General features: G+C 40.5%; 1 protein-coding gene across 2 annotated transcripts in view; it reads left to right on the top strand.

Moving 5' to 3' along the window:
• PLXNA2 (plexin A2) overlaps window positions 1–15581 on the top strand; it is a 545151-nt gene that overhangs the window by 375699 nt on the left and 153871 nt on the right. For both annotated transcript variants that reach the window (XM_070745594.1, XM_070745595.1), the window contains 2 exons: window positions 297–393; window positions 9393–9592. In XM_070745594.1, the coding sequence (XP_070601695.1) occupies window positions 297–393; window positions 9393–9592 (297 nt within the window). The remainder of the gene's footprint in view (window positions 1–296; window positions 394–9392; window positions 9593–15581) is intronic.

Genomic DNA, 15581 nt, shown 5'->3' with positions numbered 1-15581 from the left:
TATCAGCAAACCCAAGACTGAATGATAAGAACAGTCTGCATGAAATGGATAATTAATCTATTACCGCTCTCTAGGTCTGTCAATTGATTTAATTATGCGGTAAGCCTTTTCCCTCTCTCTCCCCCTCCCTCCCCCTCTCCCCCCTCTAAATCTGTGTTAAGACTTTTAGCTTTCCAGTGTTGCCATATATCCCTAAAGCTATTGTATATGTTATAAAATTCTACATGGTTCATTCTCTGGCTTCCCAACCTTTTTACACATTTTGCCTGAATGTTTATTTCTCTTTTATTTCCTAGTACTTCTATGATGGAATGGACATAAGTAATTTAGCGGTGGATTTTGCTGTTGTTTGGAATGGCAATTTCATTATTGACAACCCAGAGGATATGAAAGGTAACTATTTCAAAATATATTGTTATATTTTCATTTATTTAAAATAAAAACAAGTATAAACCAATCAAATTAGACATTATATTCCAATCACTTATTACTTTTAATATGTTATATCATACCATTTACCAAAATGTTTTAAAGAAAATGTCTAAATGATAACAGACAATGCCTAAGTTATTATCACATGGAATCTTTCTTCATAAAGTACAGGAAATAGAAAAAATTCCATATACCGTATATACTCGAGTATAAGCCGACCCGAGTATAAGCCGAGGCACCATTTTTTTGGCACAAAAACTGGGAAAACTTATTGACCCGAGTATAAGCCGAGGTTAGAAAATGCAGTGGTTACTTATAAAAATGGAAACCAATAAAATTACATTAAATGAGACATCAGTAGATTAAATGTTTTAGAATATTTATTTTAAAGAGGGTAAACAATATTTATTTCAAAGTGGGTAAATAAAAGCAATCTGATATTTACAATAAATTAAATAAAATTAAATAAATTAAAAAGTAAAAAAAGTAGTTCAATCAGCAACCAAGCTAAAACCTATGAGTCAAAATCCCTCAAAACAGTATTTTAGAGACTTACCGTATTTTTCGCTCCATAAGACGCAGTTTTTTTCCTCCCAAAGTAGGATGAAAAATCAGCGGCGTCTTATGGAGCGAAGCTGCAGGCAGGGAGGGGGGGGAGGCGCTGGAGCAGAGGGGGGGGCGGCGATATACTCACCAAAAGTGTCCCGCCTCTGTCGCCGCCTCTCCTCTTCCCAACCCTGAAGAGAGCCGCGCCTTTCGGCCTCCGGGAGTGCTCGGACGGGGGACGCCTCCACCGCGCAGGTTTAGCAGGCGGAGCGGCACCGGAGGAGCGTTGGCGGTTCCGAGCCTTTGGGAAGGCTACGGGAATCGCTTCAGGAGGCGGGGAGGTCTCGAAGCACCGTTCACCGTGTCTTCGCCTCCGCGCGCTGCCTCCGCCCGGCCGAAAACAAAACGGCTCCAAAAGTCGGCCGGGCTCCCGGGAGGCGGTGCGCAACTGTTTCCTCTTCGCTGCAAAGCCACACGGAGGCGAAGACACGGTGCCCGGCCACGCTCCGCCTCCCAGGAGCCCAGCCGATTTTTGGAGCCGTTTTGTTTTCAGCTGGGCTCCCGGGAGGCGGAGCGTGGCCGGGCACCGTGTCTTCGCCTCCGTGTGGCTCTGCAGCGAAGAGGAAACAGTCGCGCACCACCTCCCAGGAGCCCGGCCGACTTTTGGAGCCGTTTTGTTTTCGGCCGGGCGGAGGCAGCGCGCGGAGGCGAAGACACGGTACCCGGCCACGCTCCGCCTCCCGGGAGCCCAGCTGAAAACAAAACGGCTCCAAAAATCGGCTGGGCTCCCGGGAGGCGGAGCGTGGCCGGGCACCGTGTCTTCGCCTCCGCGCGCCGCCTCCGCCCGGCCGAAAACAAAACAGCTCCAAAAGTCGGCCGGGCTCCCGGGAGGCGGTGCGCGACTGTTTCCTCTTCGCTGCAGAGCTGTCGGGAAGAGGCGAAGACAACGGCGCCCTCCACTCTCTCTCCCTCTCTCTCTCTCTCTTTTTCTCTCTGTTGCCGGCGTGGTGAACGAGAGAGAAAGAGAGAGAGAAAGAAAGGAGGGGAGAAAGAATGAGAAAGAAAGCGAGAAAGTAAGCAAGAGAGAAAGACAGGGAAAGAAAGCAAGAGAAAGAGAAAGAGAGGGGGGAAGAAGGGGGAGGGAAAGACATAGAGGGAGGGAAGGAGGGAGAGAGAAAGAACAAAAAAGAGGGAGGAAGGAAGAGAGAAAGGAAGAGGGATGGAGAGAGAGGGAATGAAAGATGAAGGAAGGGAGAGATAGAAAGGAGGGAGAAGGGGGTAGTTAGGGAGAGGGAAAAGGAAGGGCTTGGAGAAAGGCAGGGGGAAAGAAAGATAGAAAGGAAAGAGGGAGGGAGAGATAGAAAGGAAAAAGGGAGGGAGGAAAGAGGGAGGGAGAGATAGAAAGGAAAGAGGGAGGGAAAGATAGAAAGAAAAGAGGGAGGGAGAGATAGAAAGGAAAGTGGGAGGGAGGAAAGAGGGAGGAAGACTTAGAAAGGATAGAATTATGGATGCAAGAACTTGCTCATGTGTGATAGCTACTTTTTGGCTCAAAATATTTTTGTTCTATTTTCCTCCTCTAAAATCTAGGTGCGTCTTATCAGCAGGTGCGTCTTATAGAGCGAAAAATACGGTAATTTTTCTCTCTATAATCCAATGATAAAGTAGAGAGAAGAACAAAACAATATTTTTTCAAATTCAAATTGCACAATAATTTCACAAAATTCTTTTTCCCATCTAAGAATAAAAGATTTTCAGAGACATAAAAATTGCATAACATTCTACCAAACTACCCCAAGCCATGCAGCCAAGTTAATTACTGAGTAAATTTATGTACAGGATTGCATATTAAATCAACTCTTTATTCTGAGTTAAGCCTTACAGATTTCAATAGGACTTACTTACAGGCAACTGCACAGATGGACTGCAGTTTTAAGCATATCTATCAGCAAGTTCCCAAAAAACTGAGACTTATTCTGCGGTAAATCCACACAGAAATAACAATAGATTTAAATCCAAGAGGTAAATATTAATATTATTTTAACACTAAAACTTAATGCTAAGTGAGTACAGAAATGCTAAACATCTTAAGTATTCATGAATCTCTATGGGGTAGAAGAAAGCAGCATAATGTATCTTATTTTTACAATCTACTGGCAGGCTAAAATTAGTACGATTGTATATTGCTTGTACCATAACAAATCTACAGAATGAATCCAACAAAGCCCTTAAAAAGTACTCAATTCCTTTTTCTTTTTCTTCTACCCTTCTTCCTTCTCTCTCTCTCTCTCTCTGTCTCGCTCTCTGTGTCTCTTGAGAGAGAGGGGGGAGGGAGGGGGGAACTTTATCAAAGTTCTATAGAAAGGAGACTTTGAAAAAAAGCAGAGAGAGAACTTACCTCAAAATCTAATCAGGGAATTAGTGCAGTAATTGTACAAGCTGGAAACTTTGCTGGACCCGGGGAAGGGAAGGCAGCTGCAAGGCGCCGACAGGAGCTCCAAGAGGGAAGTAAAAGGGGGCTCCGAGTGACGCGGCTGTGGGAAGGGTAGGGCAAAGTTGCCAGCCAACTGCTCCGACGGCGTGCGAGAGAGGAACAGACGATGGGAAGTCAGGGGGGAGGGGATTCCTGCTTCATGAGTGTCCCCCCCACCTTCGCATCGTCTGTTCCTCTCTCGCACGCCGTCAGAGCAGTTGGCTGGCAACTTTGCTGCGTCACTCGGAGCCCCCTTTTATTTCCTGCTTGGAGCTCCTGTCGGCGCCTTGCAGCTACCTTCCCTTCTCCGGTCCAGCAAAGTTGCCAGCTAACTGCTCCGACGGCGTGCGAGAGAGGAACAGACGATGCAAAGTCAGGGGGGAGGGGATTCCTGCTTCATGAGTCCCCCCCCCACCTTCGCATCGTCTGTTCCTCTCTCGCACGCTGTCGGAGCAGTTGGCTGGCAACTTTGCTGGACTGGAGAAGGGAAGGCAGCTGCCCTACCCTTCCCACAGCCGTGTCACTCGGAGCCCCCTTTTACTTCCTGCTTGGAGCTCCTGTCGGCGCCTTGCAGCTACCTTCCCTTCTCCGGTCCAGCAAAGTTGCCAGCCAACTGCTCCGACGGCGTGCGAGAGAGGAACAGACGATGCGAAGGTGGGGGGGGGACTCATGAAGCAGGAATCCCCTCCCCCCTGACTTCCCATCGTCTGTTCCTCTCTTGCACGCCGTCGGAGCAGTTGGCTGGCAACTTTGCTGGACCGGAGAAGGGAAGGCAGCTGCAAGGTGCCGACAGGAGCTCCAAGCAAGAAGTAAAAGGGGGCTCCGAGTGACGCGGCTGTGGGAAGGGTAGGGCAGCTGCCGGGCTCCCGCGGTGCGCCCTCTTGTGGTCACCCGGCGCCCTCTTGTGGTGACCCGAGTATAAACCAAGGTCGGGTTTTTTAGCCCATTTTTGGGGCTGAAAAACTCGGCTTATACTCGAGTATATACGGTAGTTTCAAATTCTATCTGAAATAAAGATAAGGCACAAATCAGGGTCAATCTATCTATCTCAAGTGTCAACAATAAGAAGGAATCTGGGTGGAAAATGATGAGGAAATCTAAGTGGATAAAATATGTAGCTGTCTCAATCATTATTGACCCCATGGCTTGCATAGGACTCTAGCTGAATTGCAAGCCTAGAAAGTGTTGAAGGTAGAGAAAGGCCTGAAGGTAAACAGGCATTATAGTTGGCCATGGAGGGGTATAAAGATAATAAACTTATAAGTCACTGAATGGTTAAAGCACTTATTTTGCAGTGCAGAACTACAGTAATCTTAAGAAAATATTTCTCTCACTAGATGGTGATATAAATACAGTCCAGGAAGGGATGACAATCATTTTGGGGCTCTGATGGGGACTGCATATAAGCAGAGCAGATCACCTATTTTCATCCTGATTATGGCAGCCATATATAACAGCATATAGACCCCAAAAACTCAACATTGTCTTGGTCATAAACTGGTCAGCCAGAATTTTCTGGCTTCCTTGGTTCCCCATTTAAAAAATCAAATCTAACTTTTCTCTTTCTGAGAAAGGAAATACTGAGTCTGATATCTGTCTTAGATGCAAAGAATTTACTGAGTTTTACTTGGTTTCCACATATTTTTGAGTCCTTCTTTCACTTCTTTGTGGTCTAACAGTCCAAACTCATTTCTAACTATTTTTCACCTTTTTAATTTTCCATTATCACCTTACAGTTCCTGTTAGAATGCGTACCCTTTTTATTGGACAGGGTTCTTTTCATTTCTTGAAGGAAGCCTTAGTGTTTTACAGCTTCCCTTTAAGATACCAGAAAACCATAATTGGCCTCTTCCTGGTTTGGCTCACCCCTTTTTACATTGTGGAAGTAGAACATAACTGCATCTCTAGGTCCAATCTTATCTCTGCAGCCAAATATTACTGGCCAGTGTGATTCTGGTCTCTCAATGTTCTCTAGACTGCTATATTCCTTGGATAAGAACAGTAACATCTCTCCTAGTGCAATTTTTCAGGTTTTTTTGAAGGTCTTTTAGCGCTTGCAAAGGGCAAGGACACGCTTGTTTTACACTGTTGTTAATAAGGTAAACAAATTTTCAATATACAGTACTGTATTATTAAGAACCCACATTTCTGCTAGTTGTAGTTTATAATGTCTCTGGAATGACTGAAAATCTTGATGCTACAACTTTAACGCAATCATGCAGGACTTTGAGTGGCTTTCATAAAAATTAGTGTAATAATTCTCTTGTTATTAGCAAAATCATCCTTCTGACATCTCCCTTCCTTTTAGTAAAAAAAGATCTTTGCTTAAGATTGTGGTGATTAAGGACAGGACTGGTCAAAGTAAAAGAGACAAATCAGGAGACAAATCAATCTAGGGATATTTGGACTCTGCTTGTAGCTGTATCAGTTTTTCTGATGGCTTTCTAATTCCAAAACTGGTATTGCCATGCATATTTATTTACACATTGTGATGTTTCCCATTTCAAGTCTCCTAGAATATCCATCATTTTGATTAAAATACTAAGTACTGTACTCTGGTGACTAGAAGTGAAAGATGAACCTCTACTGCAAAAGGTTCACCCATGACTGGGACATTTTAGTTGCATAGACAGCTGCCCTTGTTTGCAGTCTTATTCAAACATTTGCTCTCATAGATTTTTTTCTAACAATATGGTAATAGAAGATATTGTTAGAAAGATCCACATGAATAGCTTTATCATTCATTTAGGTCCATTCTAAGCCATAGGGGTTTTTTCCACATAATCACAATGCCCTCACAATTTTCAGCTAGCATTCCCAATACATTTGGAGGGCTCCAGATGGAGAATCCGTATTAAGTAGACATCTGCTTTGCCTAATGTATTTACACATAGCATAGCATTATAGCTCTGATGGTTGTATAATATGGACATGAAAGGTAATTTGGACAAGGCTAAGTCTGGCATATAGCCCATAATCTAAATAATGTTCCCTCTGTTGTTGTGCTTATATATATTTGAGCAAAGATGTATCATGCATGTGTAATGCAGATTATTAGATGTTATTTTAATGTCTAATCAAGGGCTGAGGGATTGCAAATGGCTCAAAGTAACTCAATCAGTTTCTAAGTATAAGGGAAAACTAGCACCTGAGTTTCTTGGCTTCTAGTCCAGTACTTTAACCACTGCACAACACTGGCTCTTATACATGTGTGATATGTGTATATGTATATGGGTCCCAAAGACTACTCTAGCTCTCATGTGTCTCTGTGTGTGTGTTTGTTCAGCACATTTTAAGTTCCAGCACCAATATTTTAAACCCTAGAGGTCCTTTTTCATGAGATACTTAACATTGGAAAGAATGCCTATTCTTTTTTTAAAAAAATGGGAAATTTGTATGATGCCAAATAAAGTTTTAGGATTTAAGTAATATTACACGTCATTTTATCAATTTTCTTTAAAAAGTAAAAATGATGAACAATTGAAGTCTGGCGATATACAGTAGTCCCTCGCTATACCGCGCTTCACCTACTGCGGCTTCATCGCGGGTTTCTGAGGAAGCCAATTGGCAGATTTAAACAGCCCGCCAAACTCGATCGGCAGGTTTTTTTAAAAAAAAACAAAACTAAAATTGTAAATACTGTATTTAAATACTGTATCTAAAATAAATACTGTGTGGGAAGGGTTTATAAACACTTAAAACAATGAAAACTTACCAAACAATTACAATATAAATACTTAAATAAGTACTATCAGTCGATAAATTCCCCATCGTGGATTTCACCTATCGCGGCCAGGTCTGGAACGTAACACCAGCGATAGGTGAGGGACTACTGTATAATGTACCCACCTGCCCAGAAAGAAAGCAGGTACGTGTGTTTGCGGGTTAAAGGCTAAAAAAATAATAATAAAGATAACAGTCAAGTTAAACCAGTAGTTTTCAGTTGTATGTATAATATATTCTCAATGTAAGAAGTTTACCTAAGTGTATGCAAACAGAACTGGGTTTCTGTTTTCTTCATTTAGTATAGAAGGAAAAGCTGTATGATGGAAAGTATTGCACAAGTGAAACATCTAAAGAAATAGAATTGAAATTACAACTAAACTTGGGACAGTCCAGCCCAATATCTGTTTTACTCCATGAAATATATATCTATTGAAAACTGGCAACAAAGATATCCATTTAATTGGTTTTTATTTATCCCACCTGAGCCATATTCTGCTGTTGAGAGCTTTTGAACTTTATGAAAAGTTTATTATGAAACCTGATATATTGGAAGCCCTGCCAGACATCCTGGATCGTCACTTTCAGTGAACTGTAGTAAACTGAACAAAAGAAGCTTTCAAAAGTGTGGCCTAAATGAGGCGTGGAAGAAATTATGCGTTGTTGTTTTTTAAATGTGGAAAGGTTTAGGAAGAAGCAGAAGACCTGTATAGCCCTATAAAAAGACCTTATATGACCTTACTCATATATCTTGAATTTTGTTGCATCCTAGATTAACCATTTTACTGTTATTTGAAGGAAACAATTTAAGCAAAGACAGGAAACATTTCCTTTACAATTATACAATAGCTTATGGAAAATTGTCTTGATCCCCACTTCATGACTGTTCAATCCCATTAACCTTGCCACTTCAAGTTGTAAGATAAATTGCTCAAGACTTTCTAAGAATCATGCATCCTTAAATATATCATGCACCCAAATCAAATGCTTTTTAACCATAAGGTAAAAAGATATACTAGATTGCCCATTGTAATGGAAAAGCATTTTTTTATTAGATCTGACTCATTTTGGATTGCTAATTTTTAACCATTTATTTCGATATCTACAAATTTCAGTTTCATACAACTTGGAAGTATGGACAATTAAAAAAAATCATTGCACAAAGTCTTCGGAGAGGGGCGGCATACAAATCTAATAAATTATTATTATTATTTTGTGAAGATTAACATTGGAACTATTAAGAGTTTATGCGAAACAAGGGGAGAAAATGAACCCTTATAATGTCTTTGAGAACTTGCTAAACATCTAATCCCATTCTGCAATCCAGAAAGAATTGGATGGCAGTAGTTCATTCAGACTGAAGCTTCAGATCAGGCTTTAAAATGGCAGAAGTCTAAAGACGTATCTAAATGTGTTGACTTTGGCATCTTGCCTCTAACTACAACTGAGCATATTGATTGGATTTATGCTCGACCAGCAATAGTTTAACATTAAATTAGTCTGGAAGTATTGAAATACCTCAGGGAAACTAGCAATAAAAGAACAGTTCATAAGAAGCAAATGTCATCTGGTTTTTGTCTTGAATGATTATGGAAACAGTTATGTTTTAAAACAGGAAAGTGTTTTGTGACACTTTAGTAACCTAGAGCCCATGCTGGCCTACAGAATAATTTGAGTCCATATTTGTTTATAAGTTCTTGCTTTCCTTAGGCAAGTATCATGTGACTTAGAATTATCATGCTAATTCAATCCAAATTCTTTTTAAAAAAAATAAGACATAGACAGGGAGCAGATGGGTAAGCTTAACTTAACAAAATGTCACATGAAAATATAAAATGTTAGGTATACTTATTGAGCCTGCCAGTATCAATTAAAATTAAAACCTGTTGAATAAATAAATAACAGCTAAGAGGCTAAATCATCCTACCACTTCTACGCAGAGCAGATAAATTAAATAACTATATCCCAAGCCTAGAGAAATAGGGCAGATATTGCCTAGAGTATAAAAGAATATTTACAAATGACAGATCTTCCTTAGAAAGTCATGCAGCAGTCAGTCTGCAACCAACAGAGGAAGGCTCATCTCCTTCCTCAAAAGCACTGAAGATGATTATTTCTATTGATGGCAGCTTCACGCAGTAGCTTCAGGTCACACTCTGAACAGATGCATCTCATTTTGCATCTCACCTTCAGCTCAAGCTCCTCTTCTCTGTCTCCACAGTTCATCTATACAAATGTGCAGCCCAGAGGGAAAGCTGTGGACTGTGTCTGAAAGCGGACCAGAAATTTGAGTGTGGCTGGTGCACCGGAGAAGGAAAGTGCACTTTACGTCAACATTGTCCCTCCCCTATCACTGGATGGGGACGGTGGCTCGACTGGTCAAGCAGGAATGTCAAATGCTCCAATCCACGCATCACTGAGGTAATTACGCATCTCTCTCCTATTCAGTCCTGTTGTTTGCTTTCATTAACTTTTCTTTATTAAAATCCAAATGTATATGCATTCTCCAGTGGTCTATATATACCTTGAGATAAGTTATCTGGATATACTTGAATCAAGCCATTGTTCCAGGGTAGGGCTACTGCCCGGAAGGGGGAGGGAATGTAGTGAGGTAGCAAAAATGGAGCTCCACCCCAGAGCACCCAATTTTTATTATTATTATTTTATTATTTATTAGATTTGTATGCTGCCCCTCTCTGAAGACTCGGAGTGGCTCACACAACAATTTGTTGAAAGATGTTGAAAGAAAATGCAGGGCATCCTGCTTAAGCCATGCCCACAATGCAGTAGTAAAAAATTTGGTAGCCCTTCACTGCATTGTTCCATATTCTTCCTAACAAATGAAATTTAAAAGGAGAAATACTTTGAGTGTTTGGGCCTTCAGACTGGATTAATCTTCCCCTAAAGACTATGATCACTCTGTGTTCAATTTAAAACAGTTTTATCCTTTCTATGGGTTTTTAACTGCTTTTTAAAGTTCCAAATATATTTTTATTGACTATTTATATTTGCCTATTTAATTATTGTATATGATAATTATATTGAGATATAAACGCACAAAATAAATAATGCCAAAGACTGCAATCCTGACTTTATAATATGTGTTGGTCTTGCTTTCATTATACCTCTACAGACTTTGATCCATAGGCCTTTTTTTTCAAGTATCCTTAAATAGGAGGTCCCTTAAACTTAATGTGCTAATTTTGAAATTGGCTAAAATCTTGACTACTGTAGTTGTTAAATCTTTGAGCTAATTTCATTCCATAATCCCTAATTCCACTGCTTTTCCTTTTTTGGATATCAGTCATGCTAAACATAGTATTTAATGGTATGCAATAAATTCAAATCTCTTTAGGATCAAGAAGATTTTAAAGAGTTGTTGTCAATTTCACTTACTTCCAATAGGGTCCAGGTAGTGTTTATAACTTCATTGTATCCTCTCAAGTGTTAGGAAAAAATATAAAAGAGGAAGTTACTAATACGTACAACAAATTTCATGGTTGGGTGGAAATTCTAACTTCCCTGGCTAGAATGGCTTTCAATTCCTATTTAAGATCAGTTCTATGATGAATGCTATTGCTAAACACACTGCACAGAAGAAAGCTCAATTCACAACAATTAATTTTGAATTCAATTCTAAGCACAACTGACTAGAAATACATTCTATTAAACTCAATATAACTTCTTTCTGAATAGACACAAATAACATTGCATTATAAATTCCACATCCATATGATTAGGAACTCTTTCACTTTGCTCATCCAGATGTAACACATTATACTTATTACACTAAGGAGGAGCAAATAAAGCAGCATGTGCTTTCCTATTAAATTAATTTGTAGCATCTTTGATGCACAACCAGTGTGCACTTTTACTGGCCTTGATAAACCAATTTCAGTTGTCAAACTCACTGATCAGTATGGGGGTGTCCTTTCTGCCCTTCGGCAGGCATACTAATTAAAACAGGGAAGTAATTAGCCTGTAATTGATTTCTCTGGATTGCATGCTATTATAGGGGCAATAGTCAAGAAAACTTTGTTCAGTCAACAGCTATCACTGATAGAAACTGCTAGCAGTAGCTTTAAATATCACATTTAAAATAGCAGTCACTTCAAATAGTTTAGTTAAAATGCCAGATTAAGACTAAGAAACTATGTAACCACTATGTCATTGAGATTAACTTTTCTTTGCTATTCTGTTTCTTTAATCTAAATTGTCGCTTCATAAAGCAGTTATTTTATTTATGAAAAAAGTCTTAAGGGTGAGGGTTAAGTATGATATTTCAATATGATCCACATTATGTCCCTTCTAATGATTTACATTAGGTCAAGATACTTGGAAGAGTGACAGAGAAAGAGTCAGACAAACAAACACAGACAGACAGACATAGTATAAATAAGAGATTAGACATCTTCATGGAAGATAGACAAGGGCACATACTGTATTTGCAAACATTCAGACAACTCACCAGGTGTTAAGAAACAGAGAATATTACAGGTGACCTTTGACCAGTTGCTGAACTCTTCAAAGTTTCAATGGACTAAAAAAAGTTATTTATGGCCCATCCTTGAAGTTATGGCCTACAGTCACATTATTATATCTCAGGCTTTTGGTAACCAGCTCATATTTGCCATCATTTGCAACCTCCCATGGTCATGTGATTGCATCTTGCAATGTTTTTGCTATTTTCCATCAGAAAATGTAAAAAGTGTCCATTGGATAATAGCAATAGCACTTAGTATTAGTACTTATATACTGCTAGTACTTAATACTTGTATCCTGTTTTATTGTGCTTTATAGCACTCTCTAAGCAGTTTATAGAGTCAGCATATTGTCCCCAACAATCTGGGTCCTCATTTTACTAACCTTGAAAGGATGAGTCAACCTAGAGCGGGTTAAGATCAAACTTCTGGTAGTAGGCACAGTTAGCCTACAATACTGCATTAAGCTGGATTTGGACTTACAACCACATGATATGTTTAACCACAGCAAATTACAGGGTGAGTTCCAAACGTAATGCAATTATTATTTTTAAAAGTAATTTATTGAACAGATTTGCACAAACACTTAAAATTCTTCAAAGTACTGTCCTTGGGCCTCTACACATTTTTTCCAGTGACTCTGCCATGACTGGTACGTGCCTTGGAAGGCGTCTTCGGGGACCTCTCGCAAGGTCTTCATCACGGCTGATTGGATCTCTTCTATGGACAAAACTGGGTTCCTTTCAGGGCTGGGAACAAAAAGAAGTCTGCTGGGGCGACATCAGGACTATAGGAGGGTGGGGCAGCATTGGCACCTGGTGTTTGGCCAGGGACTCGCAGAATTGTAGCTCGTTGTGGCAAGGCACGTTTTTGTCCATAGAAGAGATCCAATCAGCCGTGATGAAGACCTTGCGAGAGGTCCCCGAAGACGCCTTCCAAGGCACGTAGCAGTCATGGCAGAGTTGCTGGAAAAAAATGTGTAGAGGCCCAACGACAGTACTTTGAAGAATTTTAAGTTTTTGTGCAAATATGTTCAATAAATTACTTTTTTTTTAAATTGCATTACTTTTGGAATGCACCCTGTCCTTGAAGACTGTTGTAAAAATGGTTTATAAAATCAAGTCCAGTCATGTGGTCAACCTCAAAACTGTAGAATCAAAATTCCAGGCTTAATTGTGCTTGTAAATCAAAGACTACCTGTAATTATTTGCCATTGTCTAGTGGTTTTCTCAGTGTTTGCATCTCAGATACAGTATATCTTCTAGAACGGACTGTGGTCTTAGAATTTTTAGAAAGTTTCCAGATGAGTTTGCTTTGCCTAGATTTTTTTTAAAAAAATGATAAACTTGAAGGACTATTTTTTCTTTTATTTCTTGCATGCAAAGGAAAAAAAGAGCCAGAAAAGAGATGATCAAATATTCTCTAAATAAAGACTTAATGCTTATAAGTATTTGATGGAGCATTGGTACATCAATATACAAAATAATGTCTTCATTAAAGCAAATTAAGGCTTATAGAGTTGAAGCAACCTTATGCCTTGGGGAAGAGTCCTCGGAGAGAGGCGGCATACAAATCTAATTAATAATAATAATAATGATAATGATGATAATAATGATAATAATGATGATAATAATAATAATAACCACAAAGCGCTACAATTATTATTATTATTATTATTATTATTATTATTATTATTATTATTATTATTAAATTATTAAGATCATTCCAGAAGAGCTTACCTGGAACTTTTGCTACCTCTCAATAAAAATAAAAATTGAGAAGGAGGGTCATCCTGAGTCCATTCATGTAATAGCAAGATCAAAATACAGTATAATACTTTCCCTAATCCAGGAACTTCAGATGTATTGTGGATTCAGGTGTAGTGGGGTTATTCCAGTATCTGAGCTGGCTGTAAATTCTGGAAAATTGGTACCCTGTGATATCTGTTGTTCTTATAAATAAATTATGTGATAAAATAACTGTGTTTGTTTAATAACAGTTCATATCACAGTCAACACCATCTCGGTCCAAAAACCAGTAATCCTTTTCTATGGCAAGCATGGACATGTCCATAAATTTCAGCCACTGAAAACAGTAAATGATTTATAATAGCCTATTTTTTCCATAGTCATTTCCAAATTACCATGCACAGGTGAGCTTTAAGGTGTATCCACTAATTCTGGCAATGATGTTCACTGTGCTTTCAGTACCTTGTTAACTACAAAATGAGCTCTATTTCAATAAATCACATACACTGAGGTGGCTTGCGACCTAGCACTGAATATTTCATTCTCATTTATAGCCACTGGAAACCTAGTAATACATCTTTCTTTCAGCTTGATTCTCTTTGACAGTTGGATCCACCCACTCTTCTAGTCTAATAGTCTCAATAGAGTTTACTTTCATCCCAAGGGGGTTGCTTCCATTTTTTTCAACTTTTAATCAAAACCCAGAGCCTTCCATAAATAAATAAAATTGCCTTCGCGGCATTTCAAGTTTGTTCTTCTCACAGAAATCTAAGTGTTAATATGTATAGAATTGAAAGTGGGAGTTGCAAATCACCAGAAGCAAAATGGCTCATGAATACTCTTCTCTGTCTAAAAAAAAGAACCCCATTTAAAATATATATCTATATACTACAAAAGCTCTCCTTTTAAATAACTTTTAAATGAATTCATTATGAACAATGCATCACAGAACAACAATTTTTGAATCAAGTTACTTCAAATAGGCTAATTTACAGAATGAAAATTTGGAAAGTTATGGCTTCTCGAGGCTATTGCTCTGATCAGACTACTGCAGTCCTGTGATCCTCCTTTTCAATGTTTCATGATAGTTTCCCAGTCACTCTTGTAATCCCTCATCCTTTCCCCATTTAGCAGCCATTTATTAGTGGGATGGAAAAGGAAGGGGAGGGTTGGGGAGGGAGAAGGAAGAGAGGAATAGAGAGGGAGGAAAAGATGGGAGAGTGGGAGAAACAAGGAGGAAAGAACTTTTCCCAGCACTGCTTTTCCCAAACATGTGCTTTTGACCCATGTCATTTTCATATGACCTACATGGCATCTCCTGTATATCCTGTGCCAAGGGGCGGGTTTTAACATCATCGCCTACTCGGGTTGCAGCCTGCGGGGTGTGCAGACATCGGTGCAAAGCAGGGGGCAAGAGAGGCAGAGAGCACACACACCTTGCATACCCAGGGTGGGGGGGGAATGGGGGTGCAAGAGGCAGGCAGACACATGCACGGAGCAGGAGGGGTCCCTGGGGTGCTGCAGCCAGTGCCTCCCCCTTTTTCTTCTCCCTCTGAAGACAAGGGAGGAGAGGGAAAGAGATGCAGGCAAGGTCACGAAACTCTGCTCTCTTTTCTGCTCTCTGCCACGCAAGTAGGAAGGGGAGGTCCGCTGCAGAACTGGGTTTGGGGGACAGCACCATGGTCCTGGCTGCCGGCGTTCATTCCACCTCCTCCTTCTTCTTCTCCCCACCTGCTTGCGTGCACCCTCATCCCTGGCAGCTACGCTCCCTCCTGCTGATCAAGAAGCCTTTTCACTTTTTTTGGCCTCTTGTTTGTTCCCTGGGGAGCTGGATCAATAAGAGGAGGAGGAGGAGGGCATGTCTCTCCTCCTAGCTTCCGCTTCTTCTTCCGCCGCTCCTTCCAATTAAGAGAGTTTTCGAGCCTGCGGGGGGAGTGGGGAGTTAAAGCCAGCTGTTTGGTTTGGGAGGCCTTGAAGGGACTCCCCTGGAGGAAGCAGGTGCCAGGCTTGGAGTGAGAGCCAAGGAGCCTTGTTTGGGGCCGAACCCCCGGCATCCCCTTTTGCCTGCCACCACCACCGAAAACACTTTCAAGGAGGGTGGAAGCCCCGTGAGCTGACAAGCCACCAGGCAGCTTCCTGTGTGTGTTAATCCACCCACGGGGCTTCCTCCGGTCAGCCTCC

The sequence above is a fragment of the Erythrolamprus reginae genome, chromosome 3 (assembly GCF_031021105.1).
Source record: "Erythrolamprus reginae isolate rEryReg1 chromosome 3, rEryReg1.hap1, whole genome shotgun sequence".
Classification (NCBI taxonomy): Eukaryota; Metazoa; Chordata; class Lepidosauria; order Squamata; family Dipsadidae; genus Erythrolamprus; species Erythrolamprus reginae.
This window is presented reverse-complemented; position numbering and strand designations above follow the sequence as displayed.